General features: G+C 44.5%; 1 protein-coding gene across 4 annotated transcripts in view; it reads left to right on the top strand.

The window, feature by feature from the left end:
- The first annotated feature begins 8172 nt into the window (after nucleotides 1-8172).
- mslnb (mesothelin b) overlaps nucleotides 8173-26562 on the top strand; it is a 46291-nt gene continuing 27901 nt past the window's right edge. Inside the window, exons 1-42 of one of the 4 annotated variants that reach the window (XM_028971959.1) lie at nucleotides 8173-8216; nucleotides 9074-9127; nucleotides 9315-9404; nucleotides 9554-9578; nucleotides 9814-9862; nucleotides 10337-10462; nucleotides 10881-11062; nucleotides 11400-11503; nucleotides 11616-11728; nucleotides 12735-12950; nucleotides 13641-13715; nucleotides 13913-14148; nucleotides 14223-14304; nucleotides 14394-14537; nucleotides 14795-14997; nucleotides 15197-15300; nucleotides 19992-20110; nucleotides 20211-20387; nucleotides 20478-20509; nucleotides 20714-20811; nucleotides 21979-22004; nucleotides 22177-22198; nucleotides 22297-22324; nucleotides 22418-22484; nucleotides 22624-22782; nucleotides 22872-23080; nucleotides 23175-23275; nucleotides 23371-23489; nucleotides 23583-23756; nucleotides 23941-23972; nucleotides 24096-24193; nucleotides 24282-24307; nucleotides 24395-24416; nucleotides 24529-24556; nucleotides 24648-24723; nucleotides 24827-24982; nucleotides 25065-25276; nucleotides 25365-25465; nucleotides 25549-25661; nucleotides 25809-25979; nucleotides 26084-26115; nucleotides 26350-26447. In XM_028971959.1, coding sequence (XP_028827792.1) covers nucleotides 9353-9404; nucleotides 9554-9578; nucleotides 9814-9862; nucleotides 10337-10462; nucleotides 10881-11062; nucleotides 11400-11503; nucleotides 11616-11728; nucleotides 12735-12950; nucleotides 13641-13715; nucleotides 13913-14148; nucleotides 14223-14304; nucleotides 14394-14537; nucleotides 14795-14997; nucleotides 15197-15300; nucleotides 19992-20110; nucleotides 20211-20387; nucleotides 20478-20509; nucleotides 20714-20811; nucleotides 21979-22004; nucleotides 22177-22198; nucleotides 22297-22324; nucleotides 22418-22484; nucleotides 22624-22782; nucleotides 22872-23080; nucleotides 23175-23275; nucleotides 23371-23489; nucleotides 23583-23756; nucleotides 23941-23972; nucleotides 24096-24193; nucleotides 24282-24307; nucleotides 24395-24416; nucleotides 24529-24556; nucleotides 24648-24723; nucleotides 24827-24982; nucleotides 25065-25276; nucleotides 25365-25465; nucleotides 25549-25661; nucleotides 25809-25979; nucleotides 26084-26115; nucleotides 26350-26447 — 4207 coding nt within the window. In that variant the 5' untranslated portion in view covers nucleotides 8173-8216; nucleotides 9074-9127; nucleotides 9315-9352. Of the gene's footprint in view, nucleotides 8217-8886; nucleotides 9035-9073; nucleotides 9128-9311; nucleotides 9405-9553; nucleotides 9579-9813; nucleotides 9863-10336; nucleotides 10463-10880; nucleotides 11063-11399; nucleotides 11504-11615; nucleotides 11729-12734; nucleotides 12951-13640; nucleotides 13716-13912; nucleotides 14149-14222; nucleotides 14305-14393; nucleotides 14538-14794; nucleotides 14998-15196; nucleotides 15301-19991; nucleotides 20111-20210; nucleotides 20388-20477; nucleotides 20510-20713; nucleotides 20812-21978; nucleotides 22005-22176; nucleotides 22199-22296; nucleotides 22325-22417; nucleotides 22485-22623; nucleotides 22783-22871; nucleotides 23081-23174; nucleotides 23276-23370; nucleotides 23490-23582; nucleotides 23757-23940; nucleotides 23973-24095; nucleotides 24194-24281; nucleotides 24308-24394; nucleotides 24417-24528; nucleotides 24557-24647; nucleotides 24724-24826; nucleotides 24983-25064; nucleotides 25277-25364; nucleotides 25466-25548; nucleotides 25662-25808; nucleotides 25980-26083; nucleotides 26116-26349; nucleotides 26448-26562 lie in introns of those variants that run through there. The other 3 variants (XM_028971960.1, XM_028971958.1, XM_028971957.1) reach the window with 3 other exon arrangements.

Consider the following 26562-nt stretch of genomic DNA (forward strand, 5'->3'; position numbering starts at 1 on the left):
CAGACTGTTTAATAGTGTTAGCATTAATCCACCTTTTTTTCTTTTTCTACTGTAGATAATCTTAGTCAATCAGAATGTCACAAACGTGCTAGGGAATGTTCTGGATGCACTGGCTGGGTTGATCCCAAGGGTTCTGCTGGTCTCTTCAAGTGCAGTGGATGTTGCAGCGATCAACCAAAAAGTCTGGGCATTAGATCAGGTAAGAAACCCTCAGCATTTGGTGCTGGAGGTGTGAAAGTGAAATTATTGTCATTGTGATACACAGCACAGCACTCAGTGCACACAACGAAATGTGTTCTCTGCTTTTAACCCTTAACCGCTAGGCCACCACTGCCCTGTGTGAATAGGTGTGAATAGGTGTGAATAGTACCCTGTGCTAGACAGCATATTAATAAACTTGTCATGACCCGGACCGGCAGGGGTTACCGGTCCGGGTCAGGATGCCGGTCCCCCCACGGACAAGCCGTGCTTTGGCCCGGGCCTGACGCCGCCGGTGCAGGACTGCCGCCACTCGTCCTTATGGACTTCCTCCCCCCTTTCATGGACCGTTTTGTGGGGCACTCCCAGGAGGTAGTGCCTTTGTGGGGGGAGTACTGTCATGACCCGGACCGGCAGGGATTACTCCGGATACGGACTTCGTGTAATGTCCTGATCGTGTTCACCTGGTGTATATTTATATAATTGTATAAAACTATCCTGTTCGTGTCTGTTCGCCGTCGGGTCATTGTGCATGTTCCCTTGTCCTGTGCAGTTTGTATTAAACCCCTGTCGCGTGAAATCGTGCGAATGCGTCCTCCTTCATCGCCATGTCCAGCCCCATCCGTGACAAAACTCTTACCGTGCAGGCTGCGGTTTTCTTCAAGTGCTACAAACAACACAGAAACATGAGTATTGTTTTTATATATATTGGTCCAGAGTCTCAGATCTACGTGTTTCCTGTTGAATTAAATTGTATCTGTTATACACACAACACCAGACTTAACCGTGCTCAGAATTATTCTCACAAATGAAGAACCAGTCTGATCCAGGCACAAAGACCCACAACATGAACAACGGTTTCTGTTGATTTGGGAAAACTTCTAACTAATAACGAATATTCTATCTTCTTCTATTTTAAAAAACAGAAACCCATCAAAGTGGAGTTCACAAACACTGAAGGACCTCGCTAATCGACCTCTCAATCTTATGCAAAACTTCTGGAAGAACTTTGCAGTGGTGAGTTGACACAAGCTCAAGCTAAAGCATCTCCTCTGCAGAAGCCTTAAGTTTGAGAACAGCAGTCTGTCTGTCTACAGACTCAATGCGGCTCTTACGCCAAAGGTCTACACAGGCCATCATCTTATCAAAACTGAATCAGGTATCAGCTTGTCTTTCAATTACAGACATGAATGTTCTGTAATTTTGTGGATTTTTCCAACATCATGCGTGGCCACCACTGATGACATCAGAACATGGAACATCACTACAATCGACAGTTTGGACACATGGACACATCTGATGGGATGTGTGATTCCAAGGTAAGAGGAAGGTTTTAAAATGAGCTGGGAACTGGACGTGTCAATAGAGGACAAATGTGATTGAAATGTTCATACTTTTTTAGCTGAATACTACAAACATTTCATCTGAAATTGAGAGTGAGTTTGGGTCTTGGGTACCAGGGATCTAAACGCTATTGGCACTGAAATCTGTTCTCTGAACACCTCAGTGCTTCAGATCATTGAATCAGAGGTCCTGAGGTGAGTATACAACCTTTTTACATATATTTTACTCCTTTCTTTTTTACTGAAGTTTACATATAGATTTGTTTACATTTACATGGACTACACATGTCCAGCAAAGCACTATAATAATTATTTAAATACAGTTTTGACTGAACTGTTTTCTCCAAAATTCTTGCCACATAGGCACATAGTAACAGTTGGATTCTGCAGTTTTGACTTAAATTGGCATCTGGAAACACCACAGCAGGGACTCCATAAGTGTGTCGTATATCATACAACTGCATATATTAATTGAATGTCTGTTTTACGAACTGAAACACTGAACGGTCAATGTTTTCTAACTGGTCAAACTAATCCTGCATCACATAATACATGTTCTACTTCAGTGAACCATTTAAGAGGGGGGGGGATCCCACTTGAAAGTGAAGTGATTGTTATTGTGAAACACAGCACAGCAAACGGTGACACAATGAAACGTGTCCTCAGCTTTTAACCATCATCCTTGGTGAGCAGCGGGCAGCCATGACAGGCGCCGGGTGTGCAGTGTGTGGGGACGGTTCTTTGCTTGGTGGCACATCAGTGGTACCATGGCATCTCGGGATTTGAACCGGCAACCTTCTGATTATGGGGCCGTTTCCTTAACCACGAGGCCACCACTGCCCCACTTGTGGGACTTTTCTTATCTTAAATAAGTCAGAACAAAGCAATGGCTTGTCAGTATGGTTTTCTTTATTGTAACCATGCCGCACAAGACAAATAGTAAATATCAACTCTGCAGGCTTTTCCAAAAGACATATTTGAATCTGCTACACATACATAACAAAAAGCTTAATACCGCTTCATCAAGTACCTAACAATAGCAGAACAAACACAAAGCAAATCAAAAATTTTATCAAATAGATGCAAATCAAATATCTCTTTCCATCTCTTTCAATATCTCTAAATACACACAGATAATCACTTGCTGAATTGTATTTTCAGCCGATGAAAAATACCTTTGTTGACTCCAGATGACTGGATTGGAAAAATGACTGTGTAAAAGAGCTTTGCATTTTCAAACTACTACTTACGGTCATTGTATTGTGATTATTTTTCATATTTATATTTATATTCATAATGATAGGTGCTTTTTGCTTGGTGTCATGGAAAGCCTTTTAGTATCAGGTTTAAGTCAGATTGAAAACAAGCATTGTGAAGTCATTATCAGGATTGCATGTGCCTCACAATGCTGTGTACACAATAAAGGCCAGCAGTGTGGCCTTTTCAGCAGATAGCTCTAGTGCGGTGGTGGCACCGCACTAGAAAAACCAGTTTAAGAGCAGCTCTGCTTCAGAGTAAAACAGAACAAAAGACAGCAAGCAGATGCCGGATCACACACACACACACATACACACACATTGTTACTGAAAGGTCATGAAAATGCTTCCTGGATAATAAAAAAATGTGGTCTGAGGATGAGGAGGTAGGCAACCTTTAAACCTTCTTGTAAAACTTCCTGCTTCTTCAGGTCTCACTGTGAGTTAATGGCTACTCGGCCCTGTGAACCTGAATGACCTAAAGACCTTTGAAAATGACTCCGTGGTAAGATCCTGGATATCCCAGCAGTACCAGTCTGCTCTCGATCAACTTGGTTTGGGCCTGAGTGGTGGGAAGGCATCGCCGATCACAGCTGCCCCAACCCAGGCAGCCGCCCAGTCCTCTAGTCAGGCAGCAAACCCGTCCTCCAGCCAAACAGCCAACCAGACTGCCAGTCAAGCATCTGGCACACAGGGTAACAACATGACTTCACACACCTCCCTCAATTCCCACACACCACCTGCAAATAGATATCATTTCAATGCCGAAGGTCATAACTGGATTCATACCAGCAGTGTATCTAAAAGTGCCTCCTTTTCTGAGCTCCTTCAGGTCCTGGGACATCGGACGCTGTGGCTTTGTCTCAGATTTGGTCACTGCCGCTGGGCCTGAGCCTTCTTCTTCTCACACAGCAGATGAACTTAACATAGGATGAACTTTTACTAAGCTGAAATAAAATTATTCTGATTTTTTAAGATGTAATCTCTTGAGCATATGTATTATATTCATTTTTACAGTTTATCTGAATCAATCAGTGTATAGGGAGTGAAAAGTAATATGATGAACAATGTTTTAATCATGTCAAAAACCTTGCCAGCCAAGAAATCAGTAACTAGTCTAGAAGCCTTTAAGAGCACCAGGAAGGATCCTCCCACAAAAAAAACTAAAACATTTCAAAGACAAAGAAGCCACCCCCTGGGTGTCATTGGAATTGAATTCAGCTGAATTCTCCACTGTAACCCGAAACAAGTCAATTGATAATCCGGTTGTTTGGCATACTGTGAAGAGTATGGGCTCAGATGAGAAAACATTTCGATCTAACTGGTTTCTCTCTTTTGAGTCCAATTATATCAAATCATCTCTTTCAACCCTCTTTATCCGACCCTGTATTTTATGACTGCTATAGGAAGGGAATGTGTGTGTTTTAATGACTTTTTAACAATAGCTTTGCATCTTTTATTCAACTTTCTGATCAATTTAATCTCCCACATACAAATCTTTTTAGAAATCTGCAGATTAGACACTTTCTTCAATCTCAAATTCAGAATTTCCCTGATACACCAGCTATGAATACAGCTGATATATTTCTTACTTTCCTTTATTTATGACAAACTTGCTGGTATGAAATGTCCCTCTATTAATAGAATCAAAACTGCTTGGGAACAGGATTTTAACATGTCATTATGTGAGGACACATGGGACTCAATATTTAAACTGGTAAATTCAACATGTCGTGTCCTAGCCTTGAAAAATATTGGAGGGAGATATTTTAAACTAGTGGTGGGCCGTTATCAGCGTTAACGTGCTGCATTAACGTGAGACTCTTATCGCGCGATAAAAAAAATATTGCCGTTAATCTAGTCACAAAGTTGGGTTGGGAGCTGGGTCTGTGACCCGGTTCAGGTCTCTTGGACACATGGCGTGAGCTGTGAGAGGTGCGTGGGGTTTGTGTGCAAAAAGTTATTTACATTGTGAATGCTTTATGTTAATGTTCAGTTATCTTGGACACATGGCGTGAGTAGAGAGGTGCAGAAAGACGCGATGTGTGATGCGATGTTCTGACGCAACCTTGCTTTTTCTACAGAATACACTTTGCACAGAAAATCTCTTGGGTGTCAGCTCATCATTTGTGGTTCAAGAAACGAAATCAAAAAGTTACACAATGCAGAAGAAGAACCGCTACACTATGATGACTTTCACCTTGATATTTTAGTGCGGATGTATACCTAGCCGAATTGCACTGTAGGGGGCGAGAACGAGTCTTCGAACTGTGAAATTACCACATCAAACGTGACGTGGTAACATGGATGCAGCTATTTAACGGAATAAACAGTTGGTAAACACAAGTACATCTTATTGAACATAATTTATTTTCATCACCAATTATCATAGTAGAACAGCTTTCTCAAGCATTTTGTGATGCATTTTGGAAACAGGAGATGAGCCCCTGGTCTAATGCGCCACCTGCCTTGAGAAACCCGTTCTCAAAGACGTACTTTTAGTCATTATTTGGTAGCACACATATTCTGAATGCCTTCGGCAGAATTCAAATGAGCCATTTTAATTTCGCTTACTCTAGATTAATCTAGAATCTAGATTCGCTTACTCTAGATTAATCTAGATTAATTCCAAGATTACAGTGAGATTAATCTAGATTAAGAAAATTAATCTATGCCCACCTCTATTTTAAACTAACCTTATCCTCTGACTGCGCTTTTTGGCATCAGTGATGATGCATGTCTGACCCCGGTAAAATGCCGGACACTGTCTTTTGCTTCCCTTTTAGCCAGACGTGCAGTCTTACTCGGATGGAAAGGTGCTGCTCTTCCCACCCATGCTCAATGGATGAGGGACCTTATGTCCTGTCTAGGCCTCGAAAAGATACTCTACTCAATTAGTGATACCAACAAAGAAATTCATAAGATGTGGGGGCGCTTCCTGGACTGTTTTACAAGTCTTCAGGCTCAGAATCCGACCATTAATATTACCCAGTAAAGTCCCAGAAACAATATTGTCGTCTTGTTCTTTTTAAATATTGAAACTGGCATGAGGATGGGGTTATTATTATGTGGAAAGGTTGTTGGTTTTAGAATTGCACACGTTATTATCATTATTGTTCTTCGAATATGACTAAATTGCCATTTGTCCTATAATACTCTACCGCAATGTTACCCGAGCTGTGTATGTAACTCTTACAGAATTGATCTTGTTTATATTGTGTGCATTGTTTTTTTTTTCTTTCTTTTTTGTTGTTGTTGTCTTTCTTTTGCTTAAAGTCAATAAAAATATCTTGTTAAGAGTTGTGTGTAGTGTGCACCCTATATAAAACACTGTATGGTTAAATATCTAAATACTGTCTGATGCAAACAAGCAATGTAGTGTTCATTAATTGTATGTGGTTATAATCTGCAAATAAAACGTGTACTTATAGAAGTGTGATGTGTGAAAGGAGCAAGAAGAGTGAATGAATGAATCATTGCCATTGTATATGGTCAGTACACCATGTCTAAATGCATACATTATATTGGTAATAGTTCACAATGTGGGTAAAGATATATAAAATCTAGTTATATAATTCTAGTTCTCCCATCTTATAGATACAGATACATGCCAGAAGTGATCCTAGTGCTAAAATGTTAATTACTCATCATGAATATATAATCTGCATTAGAGGTTAAAAGAAGTAATTAATTAACTTAACATTAAACAAAAAGTGAATATATGTACTTATACATGTGTTCAAATACTCTGCAGTAGAGCAAAAGCAAAAGGCTTTGTGTGTTTAATTCATGTTTTAAAGACACATTCTTATAAAAAAATATGGATCACTGCATACAAAAGACCCTGTCCGGGTCAGAGCAGTCCTCCGTCCAGTTTCAGGACCTGTGTCCCAGTAGAAGAGCACTTGTTTGTGCCAGTGAGGTTACCAGAATGTAAACTGCGTGTTTTTGTCCCCCAAGCTGTGTTGTCTCCCTCTCTAGGTGTTTCAGGAGAGAGAACCCTGAGAACCCTTAGGAGAGGCAGCACACAGCAACACATCCCTTCAGATCGAATCTGCCAATTTTTTTGCCAACTTTTCCTAAGTCCCCTACTGTCTTTTCACATGGTGACCCGAATAAACAGCCTCTCCAGACGTGTAAATTCTTACCAAACAGTCATACTTTTATGCGCCCAACAGGCTGCCGAATTAGTCTGCTGTGTATAAATTCAACATACCGCAGGCTGTAGATTATTAGTGGTAGCCATGCAGGTAAATGCAGGTATAATCTGAACGGGACACCACGGTATAAAACTGTAGGTGTGTGGTTCTGTCAGTGTAAATGCAGGTATGCTTTTTTGACAAACAGCTATCAGTTTGCACTGCCGGTATGCTATTCTGACAAAGTATGCCAACACCGGCCCGAACAAACAGGACGACTCGATCCATTCCACCCTACGGTATTAGAATAAATCCACGTACCTTCCTCCCTTACCGCTACAAACGTTCATGAAACGGCGTGTTCAGATATTGCAGATTAATTCCATCTGTGAGAACAGAAATGTCTGGAAATCAGAATTTCATCTTTTGCTATGTGAATTTGCGACATTGCGCTCAGTATCGCACCAGCCACGAATGTTCAATTAATGCTGATACAATGATGTAAGGACAACTACGGGAAGAAAATAGGAAGAGCCCTAACACTGATCTTCCCTTCACTCACCATCCAGCCGAATCTGTAAATTTGACTTAAACTTTTATCACAGTGGTTATTACTATTGTGATAAATGCCGCCCATATCTTACCACCAGGACTATTTTTTTGTCGGTACAATTATGTTCATTCAGGCAATAAACTGCTGTCATGCATATTTAAATCTAATTCTGTACAGGTTAAAGCTCTGACATTTTTTTGTTGTCTACAGCCCTGTCGGGGCAATAAATCAATAAACTCATGAATTAATCAGTCCAGTTGAAATAAACCGATACAATGGCCGCCCCCTGAATTCTGAGAAGACAGCCGCAGATCCCGTTGGTGGTTTGAAGAGTCTTTGTCATGCTCCCGCACTGAGCAGGTTGAGTATTAAAATCATTATTGCTCAGTGGCTGCGACTCAACCTGGCCTGCGACGGCTCATGTTTCATCTCCTGAAAAGAGCAGGGTGTGGTCCAGCCAGTTTACAGTGAATCAGTTTCACCGTGTGTGAAAGGCGTCCACAGGCTTTGTGAAGTGAGGAACCACCGTGCAACGTCAGGGTCACCCCCCCCCAACAAGCTGGAGACCAAACCACAACACGCCAAACTTCTCACTCTCCTCCACCCACAACCTGTCTTTGGTCACTCCCTCCATCCCTCCCTCATCGTTACTTGAAAATATCTGCGCTTCCTGGAGCAGCTATGACTGTCTCGCCGACGGGGAGGAAGCCTTCAGCACAGCAGGCAGGTACAGTTCATATTTACGTCCGCAGGTCTACTGGTGTATTGTGGGAACGAAATGATTCCATTAGGATGATGGAACTGTGAATGTAAATGAGAAAATGTCCATTTTGTGGCAGCAATGGCCTTCTGAGTCACTCCGGCTTTGTGTAAGGTGGCACGGGAGCACATCAGGGCTGTGAATGCAGATCAAAAATTTTAATTAGACTGGGAATTAGCACAGGGATTCATTTGGTGTGGTTGCTGTGTTGCTCTGGCCTGTGTCCATTAAGGGAAATTCTTATGTATTTGACAGTCTGTACAGAACCTCACTTTGCAACTTCATTCCTACATTTCAGGATTCAGTTTTGGTCTTACTAGAGCCTTAATTTTTTATCGTCAGTGACATAAAACCCATATTTTCCTATAATGATTTTGACATTTTTGTGATATGTTTTGTAATATGTGAAAAGTGAAGTAAACCACCACAGCACACGGTGACACAACGAAATGTGTCCTCTGCTTTTAACCATCACCCTTGGTGAGCAGTGAACAGCCATGACAGGCGCCCGGGGAGCAGTGTGTGGGGACGGTGCTTTGCTCAGTGGCACCTCAGTGGCACCTTGCCGTTTGGTACTCAAACCAACAACCTTCTCATTACGGGTTTGTTTTCTTACCTGCTAGGCCAACCCCTGCCCCACAGACTGAAAGAACTGAAAGAACTAAAAAAGGAATTCACATATATTGGTCCAGATTAAATACAGGACTACATTTATATGCAGAAACAGGAAAACCAGGTTTATTTGACATGTTTCGGCAGGGTCTGTTGTGCGATGTGGAATGCAGGTATGTGACAGATAGCGGCTGACATTTGTGTCTTAATAGGAGCAGACCAGTTGTCCTCAGCTCACCATCACATGTCTTCATCCTTTGTTTCAGGTATGCACTGATCGCGTATGCGTGGGTTCTCCTATACCAGTTTTACTTGACAGGAGCAATCACGACATGAACAGGGCACAGAATTATTGTACTATCACTGTTTTATCTATGTGATATGTTTTTTCTTTATCTTCTGTGAAACATGTCTGTAAAGAATTTATTTCAGTCTTACTTTTTTTCCCAGCAGTGATTTTCTAAGCTTATGAGACAAACCTGTGCATCGTCATGGAGATTCAAAGTGTATTTCTGCTCCTTTATTCGGTTTTATCTGGGATAGGTGAGACAATATTGTGTACATGCTTTTTTAATGTTTTATTCATAAACTTAAAATAAAAGTTTTTTCTTTACAATTTTCTTTTAATTCAACATTCAAGTAATCAACAAAAACATAAATATAATTCATTGCTTATAATTCATTTCCTTCAGGTGTTTATTGCATAGAAGTGCAAAAGTAAGTAATATCAAATCTGATAATATTCACTGAACTTTACTTAAATGTAAATTAGTAGCACAGCCACCCCAATTTGGGTTCTTTTTTATGTAACCAAATAATTACACAATGTAGTCATTGCATTCAAATGCTCATATCTGGCATATCTTGGTCCTATACTATTATTAATAAAAAAAAAACTCTGGAAAACATGTTTGTGGTTTATTTGCTCACTCTAAATTGAACTGTTTCACAGTGAAACCTGCAAAACCAGCGGCAACCTTGTGCAAGAGGGATGTAACTATGTGAGTTATTCCGTCGGCGTTAGTACAAGTAGTTAAGAAAAGGTAGAAACATATAATAATGACTTTTTTAAATGAAATGACAAAGCTTTTCAACATTCCATATTTAAAAATGGCATTTGCCAGACGGCCATTATCCAGAGCGACTTACAACCAATAGTGACAGGGACAGTCCCCCCAGGAGACACTCAGGGTTAAGAGCCTTGCTCAGGGACACAATGGTATTAAGTGGGGTTTGGACCTGTTACTTTGTGGTCTTCTGGTTCATGGGCAGTGTTACACACAAGTATACTACCCCCCCATCCATTCTGTTTGTCAGTAGTCAGACAAGTCTGCTGCATATTCACTATTAACTACTTTTCTATGAATATTTAATATTATCACTAACTTTTACATTGTACTCATATTTCACTTTTTAAAAAGAAACCGTAATAAAAGTAAATTATAAATATCTCACCTTTCTGTTGGCTTTTTAAGGCCCCAGATCCTGTGGAAAACTTCCTGACATGTGCTGGTCTGCCAGTGGAACCAGTCACTGGTGATGTTCAAGTCCAGGAGCTCTTGGGGATGATCGAGGCCACGCTGGACATCTACTCCTTCATGGTAGAGCAACTTTTAACACACATACTTCACGCTCTCAAATTCCACATTGCTCATGTACGATTTTATACTTTTTTTTTTTGGTCTTTTTTTTATCAGTAAGTATGCACATACCACACATTACAAAATCAAAATCAATTTCACCATTTTGTTATGAATTATGTAATGTAATTTGTAATGTTTTCCATGTAATAAATTTTAAACTTGATGTTTTAATTGCTTAATATAATAGATTTGTTCCTAAAATAATCTAATGTATCTGACTTGCATTCCCAATATAAATACAGGAGACAATTCTAAAATATTAAATGAAAAATAAGGTAGTAAACATAAAAAAAAAATGCTGAGAATGTCACAAAGTGGCAGGCTCATATGCTGGATCTTCTGCCAAATCTAACGTGCAGCGCATTCCTTTGTGCAGAGGTCCAGCTTGAGCCAAAGCCCCGCCCTGGAGCTCTGGGCTGGCGCCAGTGCTTTCGATGGCGATGCCTCAGTCAAGGTGTGGGTGGAAGTGAAGCTCAAGCCCCTCCTGGCCACGGTGTCCAGGCAATTCCTCACGTGCCTCAGCGGCCAGAACTTCACCTGCGACGCGTACCAGACGATGTGCGTTCTCCCGCCAAAACCAGCCAAACCTGTTGCCTGAGTACACATTTCATGAGCCTGCTCTACCCACTCGCCAGCATGAGAATGACGCCATTGTTATATTTGTTATTTAAGCAACTCGGATTAAGCGATCACATTCATAAATTATGTTGTTATCAATCATCGCATTGAAGTCATGTCTGCAGGTCTGGTGCAGGCGAATTTGAATAATAACTTCATAATTCATCCGATTATTTATTGTTCAAGAAATTGTTCGAGCGCAAATCAAGTAATAAATGATGCATCATTATTCATGGACAATAAGGGCGAAATCTTGATTTTGTATTTTAAACTGCAGGGTCAGGGAGCTCAGCGTCCATTTTTCTGGGATGGACCCTGTCAGGCAAAAGTGGATCTACATGTTCTTCATGTACCCCTTCCTGTCTGACAACAGAACCGCAGGTGTGTGTGTGTGTGGGTGGGGTGTGTGTGTGGTGTGACCTTTTGCACGAAGAAACTATGAGATGAGTGAGATTATGCGTTCGCTGGGCACTGCTCTGACTTTTTTTTTCAGGCTGCGCGAGTGACTATGACAACAGTGAGGACTGGCTGCTGAAGAACTTTGGCTCGTTCTCAGCCATGGCCAGCATGAAAGATTTTCGAGCCCTGAACATGTTTTTCAGTGGGGTAAGTTGTTTAATGGAGTAAAATCCTATCCATGCATTGCTGTAGAGCTTTACTGGGTGATAGTAGCCTAGTGGGTAACGCGCTCGCCTATGAACCAGAAGACCCAGGTTCAAACCCCACTTACTACCATCGTGTCCCTGAGCAAGACACTTAACCCTGAGTGTCTCCAGGGGGGGACTGTCCCTGTAACTACTGATTGTAAGTCGCTCTGGATAAGGGCATCTGGTAAATGCTGTAAATGTAAATGTAAATGTAACCCTACTGCTTCTGTACACAGAGAGAAATAAAGGTACACACAGGGTAACCTCCAGGTACAAAACTGTTCCTTTCAGTTGGTTGTACCTCAAAAAGTACAGGACAGGTCCTTTGTGATAGCGTGTTGTACCTTTAAAGGTACATGATTTGGGAAAGTGCGTAGTTGTACCCATGAACCTGCACCACATGGAAATGATCCCGATTAACACCAATGTACCAACATAAATGCGTGTGAATGGCTAGTGGATCTGACCAGTTTGTGGCTGATGTTCATGTTTGTGAAAGTTATTTTTTTCACAGCAGACTAACACAACAAAGGACAAAAGGAAAGTACATGAAAATACATCAATGACGGTCTGTGGCTCCTTACGCATGGTCTTTAACCCCCAGCTGGGCAGCTCCCTACTGCCCTTTGCAGACCACTACAACATACTTATACGTAAAGATCATTTAAAATTACAGTCATGGCAGGTACACAAGTGTGCCTTGATTGGGACAGTTGACTAAGGTACAATAAAGTACACTATTGATCTTCAGAAGAGTCCTGCCCCAGCCACCCGTATAGGTACACTGCGGTACTTCCATTTCTCTGTGTGTAGTAAATTGGCAACATGGCGGTGTCAGATAACTCTGACCTCAGTCCACCCGCTGTAGTTACTGGACAAAAACACAGCGAACTTTGCACTGTGCTTTAAAAAGGAATTTCTGAGCTTGGACATCGTCGCTCACGTTCTTTTCTCTCTGTCCTCAGTTTGACGTGCTGCACCTCCTTAGCCCGGAGCAGAAGGCGGAGCTGCTGCTCCACCCGGAGCTGGACGGACAGCTGGATGAAGGCGGCCTGGGCATGGTCTTCAGCAGCCTGGCGCAGCCCATGTCGCTCCCGCACGCGGGTTACACGTCCAACGGGAGCGCAACAGGCCCACCTGGCACCAGAGCGGTGCCCACTTCTCCAGACTCTTATGCACAGGTATAAAAAAAGCGCCTGGTTCAGACGTCTATGTGAACGAGGCCCTAACTCTCCTCTCACTGAAGCATTTGAAAACACATTGTGAAGTAACGTAGAAAAACTGATGCATCATGATAGAGCTGGAAGGTTTTCATGTCCAGCACAGCACACGGTGCACACAGTGAAATGTGTCCTCGACATTTAACCATCACCCTTGGTGAGCAGTGGCACGTCAGCTGATCGGATTTCAAACCGGCAACCTTCTGATTACGGGGCCGCTTCCTTAAACGCTATGCCGATTTAAAAGTAATGACACACAAAGAACAAAAAAATATAGATTACATATATGGTTAATGTTCGTAACCAACGGCTACCTGATCATATTTAACAATGGAGTTCATTATTTTCCATCAGGTTGTAATTAAGGTTAAAAATCCGCTCTTAGACATATTATAAATCATACTAAAAAATAAAGTGAGAATGTTTCCCTCAACATTTATTAATTTGAACACAAGTTCATAATACGTGAACTTGCTTGAACCCAGACAGGCCTGTTCAAATTTTGGTTTCTATCTTTCTTTATTATTATTGTTGTTGTGTTTTTTGTTGTCTTTTTGTTGTTGTTATTGTTATTATTATTTACCTTCTAAAGATTTAAGGGAGTAGCTAGTTTTTGCATATCAGATAATGATCAACAATGTCCAATCACAGTTCCCGGATGGATTCATGTCTGCCCTGGGGCCTACAGGGAGTTTTGTCCTGGACTTTGTTTCCTTCACACACCAGGTAACACAGTCACACTGAAATGTGACTGTAGAGCACTGGGACCACCCCACGCTTTTTCAATATTTATTTTGTTTTTGTGCATATTCATTCATTTATTTTTATATATATAAGTTGTTTTATTTCAGTTTCAAATTTCTGTGCTTTCTCATTTTATGTATTTTGTTTTTCATTTGTTTGTTTTCTTGGCTTGCCTGCAGCAAAACTTCACTGGCATGACGAGTGCCACGCTGGTCCAGGCAATGTTGAACTGGACACTGGCAAAACTCGCTGCCCCTTATAAGCAGAATGGCACTGTGCCAGAAGAGCTAACCTTTGACCCTCTGGACATAAACGACTGGTTCCAGTATGTTGTGAGCCCCGTGCTGAGGCGTTTTCTGCCTTACGATTTGCCAGAGATACCACAAAGTCTCACTGCAGTCTTTCACAAAGTCTTGTAAGTATTGAGAAAAGCGTTGCATGAATTGATGGCGCTTCAAGAACCAAAGTTTAACATTTTGTTTTTCCAAGCCAAATTGAGACTGGACTTCAGCCCGATGTGAACAGCACCATGGACCTCTGTAGTGTGACGATAGACAACAGCTCATGTGCTGTAAGTTGCTCATCGTAGGTTCCAGTGTTGAGATATTGTTAATTGGTCAACAGCCAATAACGAACATGCGCCTGTGTGTCCACGTGTAGCTATCTAACATGGTGGAGGACATAGCCCGAGTTATGCGCTGCGCAGCGGTGTCCAACCTCACTCTGACCGAAGATGTGCTGATGACCCTGGTGCTTGAGCTCTCCTCCAATCTCAACGCTCTCGCTGACCAACTCTCCTTGGAGGTATGAGTACAGCAGAGCAATCTTCCCTGTGTGAGTCCACGATGAGAAGGAAAAAGTAGGAGCCACCACAAAGAAAATGACTGATTAGTAGAAAATAGGATCCTTTATTAGTCCCCCAAGTAGAACACTTAGGTCAGAAAGGTCAGAAATACTGTGATTCGTTTGGGTCAGATGGCATAGATCTTGCCAATTAAAAAAAAATAATTCAGCCCCAGTAGTCCGCTTCTGATGGCTGACCTTTATCCTGCTGTCCCCAGAATTTCAGCTCCCCAGACTCCCCATTCTACAACATCCAAAGCCAACTCACCTCAGGACACCTCACACAGGAAAACCTTCAGGATGTGACCTACATCAAACTGTGGTTCGAGATCAAGCTGAAGCCACTCCTACCACACCTGTCACCGGATTATCTCTCCTGCCTCAGTGCCAAAGACTTCAGCTGTGAGGCCTACCAAGCCCTGTGAGTATCCGAATCACATCGACCACAGAGCCTTTACCTTGAAACTCGAATGAAGTGAAATTGTACTGCAACAATGAGCAATTTTCCCCACAATGTTCTTACTTAGAGAAGAATTGTTACTATTAATGTCAAAGAGCAAAATATGAATAACAGATTGGATCCATGCACATTCTAATTTTTCATATGCATGGTCTTGCAGTGTGAAGGAACTCAGCGATTATGCATCCTACCTGACTGAAAATGGCCCCGAAAGTATTTTCAAAGATTTCATCGTTCCATTCCTGTCCAAGCACTACAGCTCAGGTAAGACAATGTTTTCATTAATCCTTACACATGCTATTTATTTCCTATTTTTTTTGTACGCACCATTAATTTGGTGCACCAATTATTACATTTTCCAGTACTATCAATTTACAAATCATATCAAATGCAACTGTCATTAACTGGTGTTTCAGTGTCTTTTTTTTTTTTTTTTTGGTAAGTCCTTTGTGTTGTTGTGAAATAATTTTGTAAAATGGAGACAGTCCATATTCATTACTATTCACATGCACCCTGCTTCTTCATTCTCGATCATTTAACCCCCCAGTGAACATCACAGACTCAGAACTACACCGACTACCAATTAAACATGCAACTAAAAATATTAGCACTTTAATTCAAGACTGCTGATTGATGAACAAGAGCTCTGTGAATATATCCCCCTTGAGATTGTGTTGAATCCCTCTGTGTGTGCAAATGACATTGTTTGTAGTGAACGGCCATGCGTGCGAAACAGGTCCAGGTCTCTGGTGGCTAATTTCTCAGCGCTGGAGCAGGACAATAATAGAGCAGAAGTGCATACATTTCCTGGTGAGACGTACAGGACAGACGTCGGGGAGATTGGAGAATTTATCAACCATCAACTTAGTTATATAAAGCCTATCAAACAGCTGAGCAAAAGGAATGCTTGTAGGCTTTATAAAGCATCCACGCTCTGCACGTCTGTTGCTCTCAAGGAGCGTTTAATTTATGTCTTCATTTACTGTTGGCTGACAGGCTTGTCATGTGCACAATTAGACAATCGACACACTGTACCCCATTTATCCTGACATTGTTAAACAGGATATTATTACATCCGACTGTGATCTTACATTAATGATCATGGCCAAAATAAGTCTCAAGGGACTATTTAGAATGCACAGGATAATTCGAGCTTATAGACAGCACTAATTTATTATTATTATTATTAACAAAAAAAAAGTGTCAAAAATGAATTCCATTTTATAAAACTCCTCTGTCATGGTCTCAAATTTGCAGACACCTCAAAGGTTTACTGTCAGGATTGCCTGCAGCTGGGCTCCACACCGGAACTCAATCCTGACGCCCCATAAATGCCGGAAGTTTCCGCCCGTTCGGGGTCGCTGGCATTTTCGTGAACTCTATGCATGAACTTGACCTTGTTTAGTTTTATGTGTTTTTGAGTTCTGGCAATCGCCACACGCCTACGGGTTTGTTTCAGTTCTTGATTTATGTTAAACTGTTTTTGGCCATCGCGCCATTGTTTATTTGTATTTCTTTGAGTTTGTTTATTTGTTGTATAATAAAAACCCCTTCCCAGTATGTCAGACCTCTGCGCTTCCTTCCCCCGTAAGTCCGTAGTCGTGACAGAATGCCAGCGACCCACCCAAAAGCGCAGAGGTAAAAAACAGAGGAGAAGAAACGCCGCAAAGGACGCAGCGCGGCGCGGCGAACGCGGACGGCAGGGGAGAGACGCGCCGCCCGTTCTGGTGGAGCGTTTTCTCCCCGAGAAGCCGTGGTACGCGGCGCCGAGTGATGACGTCATCCCCGGGAAACTCCGCGAAACCCGGAAGCGACAACGTCGGCGGGTGAGTGGGCGGAGCGAGGACGTTGGCGTCGGCAGCAGCGAGGAAGTGACGTGGGCAGCGAGCGCAGAAGATGCGACCCCCACGATCTTCGCCATGTCGAGCCAAGAACTCTGCGCTCTGCTGGCAAGGCTCCCCGTGGACTGGGATGACACGGACGACGACGAGAGCACGGGAGACGAGAGTTGGGCTCCGCCCATCGCGCCAGTCTGCGATCGTCGCAAGGTCCGTGGGGACCCACGTCACTTCCAGGGGGGTGAGAAGCGGCAACAACGGCGGCGTTCCTCCAGCGAGGAGGTGGGCAGCCTCCAGCCCGAATGGCCAGAGTACTGCCCCTGGGAGTTGATCGCACCCTGGGTCCAGGATGTCCGCAGGGTGGACGACCCTCGGAGTCACAGGTGGGAGGACACGGATGACGAAAGCGACAATGACGTGGATTTTCGTTGGGCAGTCGGGGCCGGGATGGCTCCACCCAGCGCGCGCGTCCGAGATTGTCGCGACATCCGTGAAGATCCACGTGACTTCCGAGGGTATGAGGTCGACACGGACCAACACGAGGATGACGCCGATTGGGCAGTCGGTGCCGGGATGGCTCCGCCCATCGTGCCCGTCCGTTGCGAGGTCCGTGGAAACCCACGTCAGTCCCAGAGGTGCGACAACAGTGAGGAGGAGGACAGCGATGCGGGCGTAAGCTGGTGGAACAGGGCGACAGGAGGTCGCCAACCAGCAACTGCACTGTCGGAACTGCCTCACAGGGAAGATGCCCTCCCAGTTCCAGTCGCCGACCCGCCTTCCCTCTGCTCGGACGTTCCCCAGCTGAACGGCAGCGCATCACCAGCGCCCCCGCATGCTGGAGAAGACGTCCACCACCCCCCACGCCACACGCCCACCACCATCTCCAGCGACGCTGCCTGGCAGCAGGGAGAGACCGACAGGAGTTTTCGGGACTTCCAGCAGAGACTGAGGGCGGAGTTTGATCGGCCTGAGCCTGAGCCAGGGATCGAACTCTGCCCCTCCACCACATCCAGCGCCAGTCAGGATCCGGGGCAAGAAGACCAAGCACTGGCGGGCGACGAGAAGGTCGCGCCTCCCGAGATCCTGGCTGTGCCCCCTGAGGAGGTCCCGGAGTGCTCAGAGAGGGAACTAGACGACCCTCTCTTCTGTCTGTCTCTGTCTGTGTGTGTGTGCGTGGCATATGTGTCCGTATGTCGCCCCCACTTCCCCTCTTTGTGTCCACCAGATGGTGACCCAGCAGCAGAGCCGAACCCCAGGGAGGGAGTTCCCAACCTGACTGCACCGGTCCAAGGCGAGGTGGACGAGCCCCAAGGTACCCCTAAGTCCAGCCGGGGGGGGTGCTCCCCCAAAGAATTTTTTGGGGGGGTGCAGTTCGGGTTGGGGACTCCTCCTGAGGGGAGGGGAGGTGGGGAAGCGATGGAGCTGGGTCCTCCGGTAGCCAGTGAGGAGGGCGGGCCAGGCATGGGCCTGCGTCTGCCTCCAGAGGGGTGGAGCGCCATAGAGCCCCCGGGTAGGCATGAGGACCCAGCTGGGACAGACAGGAAGAGGGCCTGCTTGTCCCAACGGACGCAGAAGGGGCTAGCCGGATGGTCTGGCAATGCCCCCCCCTTGGCACCAGGGCCGTGCAGCGAGAGGGGCTGCATAGTCCCAGAAGGCACCAGCCTGGGGTGCCTGGAACAGTCGCCGGAGGCTCTGGGACAATCTCCCTGCGCGGTGCAGGGGGTGACACAAGACGTGTCAGAGGGGACATGTGGAGACAGGGCCCACACGTACCCAGATGGATCGGCCCTGATTATTGTGTGCAGGTACGGGAGTCCGGGGCCGCCATGCGGGACCACGCCGGGGAGCCAGGCCGAGGGTCCGGGGCCGCCATGCGGGACCACGCCGGGGAGCCAGGCCGAGGGTCCGGGGCCGCCATGCGGGACCACGCCGGGGAGCCAGGCCGAGGGTCCGGGGCCGCCAAGCGGGACCACGCCGGGGAGCCAGGCCGAGGGTCCGGGGCCGCTAAGCGGGACCACGCCGGAGAGCCAGGCCGAGGGTCCGGGGCCGCCAAGCGGGACCACGCCGGGGAGCCAGGCCGAGGGTCCGGGGCCGCCAAGCGGGACCACGCCGGGGAGCCAGGCCGAGGGTCCGGGGCCGCCAAGCGGGACCACGCCGGGGAGCCAGGCCGAGGGTCCGGGGCCGCCAAGCGGGACCACGCCGGGGAGCCAGGCCGAGGGTCCGGGGCCGCCACGCCTGACCACGCCGGGGAGCCAGCCCGAGGCACCGGGGCCGCCACGCCTGACCACGCCGGGGAGCCAGCCCGAGGCACCGGGGCCGCCACGCCTGACCACGCCGGGGAGCCAGCCCGAGGGACCGGGGCCGCCACGCCTGACCACGCCGGGGAGCCAGCCCGAGGGACCGGGGCCGCCACGCCTGACCACGCCGGGGAGCCAGCCCGAGGGACCGGGGCCGCCACGCCTGACCACGCCGGGGAGCCAGCCCGAGGGACCGGGTCCTCCAAGGGGAGGATACAGCAGGGCAGGAGCCCTGTGGTTGCCGCCGTCCGCCCCGCCGCCTCCACTGATGGTACTGTTGGGGCTCCGAGGACGTAGCCCTTGGAGGGGGGGCTCTGTCAGGATTGCCTGCAGCTGGGCTCCACACCGGAACCCAATCCTGACGCCCCATAAATGCCGGAAGTTTCCGCCCATTCGGGGTCGCTGGCATTTTCGTGAACTCTCTGCACGAACTTGACCTGGTTTAGTTTTATGTGTTTTGAGTTCTGGCAATCGCCACACGCCTACGGGTTAGTTTATGTTCGTAATTTAAGTTAAATTGTTTTCGGCCACCGCGCCATTGTTTATTTGTATTTCTTTATTGTTTGTTTATAAATAAAACCCCTTCCCAGTATGTCAGACCTCTGCGCTTCCTTCCCCCGTAAGTCCGTAGTCGTGACATTTACATTCTTTCCACTCAACTGGATAATTGTCCAGATGTACATGTCCTTGTCTTATTTGTTTAATATGCAATTTTCTTCCCTTTTTTTATTTAAGGGGGAATGTTTTAGGGTTTGTGTCAGCAATAGGAGTTTCAAACGCCATTACAATACAATTCATACCATCACTGTGGTTGTTATAGATCCAGGATGCATAAACTCAGCTGCAGACAGTGCCGACTGGTTGGTGAAAAACATGGATTCCTTCTCTTCGCTGGCAACCCTGGAGGAAATTTACAGTTTGAATGGCAATTTCTCAGCAGTAAGAACGAACAGTTGCAAACATTCGCTTACATTAGCATAAGAACTTTTTTTTATAAAAAGCTGTTCCATAATGCAATTTTGTTTTTCATCTTCGCCAGCTGGAGGCCTTGTCTGTTCTCTCACTAAAGCAAATAGCAGAGTTACTGGTCGTGCCCTTTGCTCAACTGCCAGCAAAAAGTGAAGTCATCAACACAGTGTTTGACTTTTTCCTGTTTTCTCCAGTGGACAGCCAATTTTCTGTAATGCTGGAATATTTGGTTGTCTTCATTGACGAGGTAATGAGAGTGGTTCCTAATTTTTTTTTTTTTTTTTACATCTGTGGTTTACCGTCTGTTGCTTATTTTATTTTCGTAATTTTTTTCCAGCAGGGTGTTGACTGTGACACCTTGAAGCTCATGTAAGTTCGAGAACCTTTGAGCAATAAGATTTGAGCATGTATGGTAATTTTTCCATATCTAGGCGGTAAAAAAATGAAAAGAGAATAACAGATTTAGAACATCTGAAAGAAACAATGCAGATGTAGGAGTAGGTAACCTTTCTGCACTTATTCGGGTATTTCCATAAGAGTATGACGGTGCGTACCCTTCTTTTCAACTTGCAGAGTAATAAGTCTTTACAAATTCCTGCCAGCCGTACCACAAGACATGGAGCCATTAATCACAGGAGCAATCCAACAACTGACCCTGACTCCACCAAGAGGTAAGTACGGAGACTACATCCCCAATATCGGACTAAAATGGCCCCCAAAACTACTGCAAAATTATCAATTAAATGATCAGTATTTAACAAAATTGAAAACAAAAAATATTTATTAATATGATTATATGATAATATGATTTCAGATTATTACTATTTTGGGGACTTTTTCTTTATTTTAAATGTTATTTTGTGAAAGAGATTTAGATTTTTTTCTGTCATTGCAAGAGCAATCTGTTACATTCTAATGGTTTAGACAAGTTTATTTCATTCAAGATGTTTCTATATTACTTTACTTTACTTTACTTTACTTTATTTAGCAGACGCTTTTATCCAAAGCAACTTACAAGAGGAAGACACCAGCAATTCTCGTTCGATTTCTATAGAATATCGAGTTTACAAACTAAGAGCCCTGATAAGGCTTAGACTTGTCAGTGAAGAGCATGCTCGGAGATTGTTGGGTGCTAGACTAAGAAAAATTATAATGTATTTATACATTTTGTATTCGTTTGTTCAATGTGTACGCATGTGCGTGTGTAAGTGTTAGATTTGTCTGTAATATTTTTGGAATAAGAGGGTTTTCACCTTCTTAAAAGTGGTGATAGTCTCGGCTAGTCCACCAGCCAGGGACAACAACGGAGAACAGACATGATTGGAATCGGAGACCCCGTGAAGAAGGAATTTTTAGTCTCCTTTCGTTTGCCGATCTGTAGGAGTGTAGCTAGGTAGTAGTGTGTTGATGTAGGAGGGCGCAGTTCTATTTACAGCCCTGTAGGCAGCATCAAGGATTTGAACTCAATGCGAGCAGCTACCGGGAGCCAGTGGAGGGAGGTAAGAAGAGGCGTAACATGGGTGTATTTTGGCTGATTGAAAATGAGACGGGCTGCCATATTTTGGATCATCTGGAGTGGTTTTATGGTGACTGCAGAGGCTCCAGCCAGGAGAGAGTTACAGTAGTCGAGTCGATATTAGGCTGCACCTTATTAAGCAATATCCCTGGACTAAATCATTGAATGTAATGGACTAATATTCTACAATGTCGTCCATAATCCTATTTACTCGCTGTGGATCTACTGACATTCTCTAGCTGACATGCTCAGTGGTTTGGGGACGACCTCAAGCTCATTTTTTTTAAATGTATGGTTGACTTTCATTTGTTTAAAATTGCAGACTGCACATTGCCACAAGATTTTAAGGTATGTATATGCATAATGTATTTGCATTACATTTCCTATAGTTGTTGTTATAGTTGTTTTCACCATGGTTGTTATCAGTTGTTACGGCTATACTTTAAAAAACCATTACATTACGTGTTACAATACTGATTCAGACAAGTGACATAGGGCATTTTTCTCTTTTCGTTTAAAGTGTCCAATAACACAAGTTAACGGTGAGTAGTTGATTGTAAAAGAAGCATTTAAAAAAGTACCATTTTGGAATGTTACAGTGAACACGTTTGTATTTGACATTTTGACATCCTTTTTGCAGAGACTACAATCTGCCAAGACGTCAACAGGTGATGGAAACCTCATATAAAAGTGAAGTAAGGTGTAGCTGACGGGAAGAAAGACCATTTGATTCAGCGTCATGTTTTGCTTCTCTTTGACAGCTCGGAACTTCAGGTTCCTACAGATGCTGCATGTGGCTACAACTTGACTCAGTATGCTTGCTCAGAGGTGAGCTGATGCGCATGGACAACCAGTTCTAACCTCTTGTGATTTTCGCTATTGACTTGGTTCAGTTGCTTTTGGTGGGATGCGCCTTTGGGACAAAGTTGGACTCTTACTCTGTTTTCATTTCTTTTTTATCCCAAAGCTGACAAACCTTACTGCCCAGAGTCTGGTCGATCTTCTGAACTGCCAACTGTCCAGCAATGGCACGTACACAAAGCCAACCTGGAAGTTGCTCCTCACCAAAGCCAATGGAGTTCTTAATAAAGCTCTCATCACTTTCTCTGAAATGGTTGCAAATATGGTAGAGAAAATTGCCGCTTTATTTCTTCTACTTTCATCGTTGTTTTTGACTTTTAGGGTTTGATTTCTGTCTGTCCTTTCCCCGGCCAGTCTTTGGACATCAACAGTCCATCAGTGTCTGATGTCTTGGATGCTCTCAGAGAAGTCCGTCTGGACCAACTCAGCGATGAAAAGTGGAGGGATTTGGGCTTCATCAGCATGCTTTTCAGCCGCCTGAAGCCATTCTTACCATCCGTGTCTGGAGACCTTCTGCTTTGCACCAGCAGCAAGAACCTCAGCTGTGAAGTATATCAGTACATGTATGTGTTTGAGCATATATCAAGGGTAGGAAGTAGAAATGTTACATTTTTTTTTCTGTACATTGAGAAGACACATTTTGTGCCGTCTTTTTAGAGTGAGTCAGTTCAGTCTTCAGATTGCTCACATGACTCCAGGAGAGAAGGAGGAGGTGCTTCTTTCCTTCATTCAGACCTACCTGTACAGCAATGCTTCAGGTACCCTCAGTGGCTTAAACTGGATCAACTGGATCATGATGTTGGTTAAGAACAAGGGTTAGATGTTTAACACATGTTGGCTATTTCTGATGAAGGTCAAGGGTGCCAGAATTCGTCTGAAGGCAGTGCAGACTGGTTGCTGAAGAACATGGGTAGCTTCTTGTTTCTGAGTACTCTGGAGGTGATATACAATCTGAATGAGAATTTCTCGGCGGTAAGCATGTGCTACGGTTCATAAGAGTAAACCCTGCTTAGAACGGAAACACAGTGGTCCCTGGACCTGGTTTTGGGTTCTCTGTTCCCGCAGCTGGAGGCTTTGCCTGTGCTCTCTCCTGCCCAACTGGCAGAGCTGCTGGTCGTGCTGCTGCCTAACCTGTCCGACAAAGCTGACGTTGTCAATGGCGTGTTCACCGTCGTCCTGGTTCTGCAGGACAAGCAACTGTCTGAGTTCCTGATGCACCTTGTCCTCCTCAGCCATCAGGTAATGAGAAATATGCACAGCTATTAATAATGCCTCATTGTCACCCATGCCATACATCAACGGATGGTACATATCTCTCATAGTTTAAGGATTTGAGGGTCTTAGAGGCACAATGCACACTTTGACTGTTTCAGCCTGTGCTGTTCTTTATCACTCGTTCACAACTGTGCTTGTGTTTCTTCAGAGGGGCGTGGACTGCGAAAGCTACCAGCTCATGTAAGTGTGTGATACACACTGCACAGCAAATGTGTCCTCTGCATTTAACCCATCGCCCGTCGTGAGCAGCAAAAGAAAAGTGAAATGTACTGGTGTAAAAAAAAGTGTTTTTCCCCACCACAGCACATCGGGACTCCTCAAAGCCTTGTCCTCTGTGCCACGAAGAGTCGAGCCCCTCATCTGGGCAACAGTTCGTGACTTTATGCAAACCCCACCAATGGGTCAGTTCTCAGAAGCAACATTTCATGTTGTTCTCACATCAATTGTGCATTGATCAGATAGGTTTCAATTTTTGCTTGTTTTTAACAGGCTGCCAGTTGCCCGAAGAGCCAAATGTAAGTATGCAAAAATGTAATTAAATGCAGGTTATGTGATTTTCACCAAAAATAGAATGGTCTAAATATACTTTTTATTTTTTTCAGTGTCCAACAACCTTCATTAATGGTAAGTCAAAGACTCTTATTGGTTATTTCAATTGTAGCTTCAATTTGAATGTATTCAGTTTCAATAATTATACCTGAGTGGATGAACTATGACACATTATCATGTTTTGTAGAAAGCAGAATCTGTCTTGGAGTCAACAGGTGAAAAAAAAAAAATGATATATTACAAGAACTACACTTGTGTCGAGGACTCTCTTGTCTCATGTTATTTTCTCATGATCCTGTCCTGCAGCACTGACCTGCAGATTCACACGGATGTTGCATATGACCTCTGCAGTCACAGTGTGACACAGTACGCTTGTTCAGAGGTCAGCGGTTTAATCTCGCCACGAAAATAGGGAACGTGCTCTCTCTTTGCCTCGAATTGTATTGGCTTAAAATAATGTATTGGAATTTGTCTCATTCCCAAAGCTAAACCTTACCGCAGAGGATCTGGCCTCGCTCTTGGAATGTCAGCTGTCCAGCAACGTTGAGTACTCAAAGGAGACCTGGAAACTTCTCCTCACCGAAGCCTCGGCCATTCTGGATGAAGCCCTGATCACGCTCTCCAACATGCTCTCTAATGGGGTACCAATCTCCTTCCACATCTTATCGAAGGTTTCTTTTACTTCATATTCAGCAAACGTGTGTGTTTGTGTGTCCATGCTAGTCTCTGACCCTCAGCGGTCCCGCTGTGTCCGATGTACTGGACGTCCTCAGAGAGGTCCGCCTGGACCAGCTCAGCAATGAGAACTGGAGAGATTTGAGCTTCATCACCGTGCTCTTCAGTGACAACCTGAGGCCGTTCTTGTCATCCGTGTCATCAGAGTTTCTCCTGTGCACCAGTAGCAAGAACCTTAGTTGTGAAACATACCAACAAATGTGTGTACCATGTCCAAATAATATTGTAAATAATCCACATTTTAATAAAATGACAACATTCGATTTCAATAGAAATCCTTTTTTTCAGACTGAGTGATTTCGGTGATGAGTTCGGTCATGGGTCTGACTTGCAGAATGAGAAGATTTTCAGTTTCTTCATCCAGCCCTATTTGAACAGCACTTCCTCAGGTACCGGCAACTCGGTCTTCTAATGATTTGATTCTGCATTTAGAATGTTTTAGTTGTTTTTGTAAACTTCTCCTCCATTCCAGAACAAGCCTGTTTCACCAATGACAGCTTGAGCTGGCTTCACAACAACTTTGGGCCATTTTCCATCTTCGCGGGAGCCACGTATCTGTTCACGGTGAACAACCAGTTTGATCCGGTAGGTGACAATTTCAGGATTCCGCTTCGTTAAAATCTGCGCTGTGACTTACATCTTCGTCACGACCAACAATTAGATCATTTATCAGTCATTTATTACTCATCAACCCAGATTTGTTTCATTCTGTCATGTTTCTTTCATTCAAAGCTGGTGGTCCTGGGAATTCTTACCCCAAGGCAGATTGCACAGATGATGCTCCTGCCAGTTCCTCTAGAGAAACAGGTATTCATCAACAAGGTTTTTGACTACATGCTGCAGTCTCCAGAAGAAGGACTCTTGGTAGAAGTCCTCAGTGAAGTCATCCTCCTTTCCCAAACGGTACAGCCATGCCTATCCAGCACTTTTGAACAATTGAGTTTTCAAGTTTTGGTAACTGTTGCTGCCTAACGTGATTTTTTTTTTTTTTTTTTTTTTCGAATTAGGTCAAAATATCCTGTGAGCCCTACTTGATAATGTACGTAAAAGTTTGTTGATGCTTATTCACATTTACATCAGACACCCTTATCCAGAGCACCTTACAATCAGTAGTTACAGGGACAGTCCCCCCCCAGGGGACACTCAGGGTTAAGTGTCTTGCTCAGGGACACAATGGTAGTAAGTGGGATTTGAACCTGGGTCTTCTGGTTTATATAGACGAGTGTTTTACCCACTAGGCTACTACCACCCTAATGTGATGCTTTTTCTTTAGAATTCCGAGGCTGTACAACGTTTCATCGTCAGTGGACGGCTACGTGGCAGCTGTTGTCAGTGACGCCACAGACTCGCTGCTGCTGTCCAGTCCACTAGGTCAGTTAAGAGTTTGCACGTAGCTGCGTGCATCTGGACGATAAGCAGCTGTTTTCTTCACATCAAGAATCTTTTCTCTTGCATGTTTTTAGTGTATTTGCACGCGTTTTCCTAG

This window comes from Denticeps clupeoides, chromosome 3 (genome assembly GCF_900700375.1).
Source record: "Denticeps clupeoides chromosome 3, fDenClu1.1, whole genome shotgun sequence".
Taxonomy (NCBI): Eukaryota; Metazoa; Chordata; class Actinopteri; order Clupeiformes; family Denticipitidae; genus Denticeps; species Denticeps clupeoides.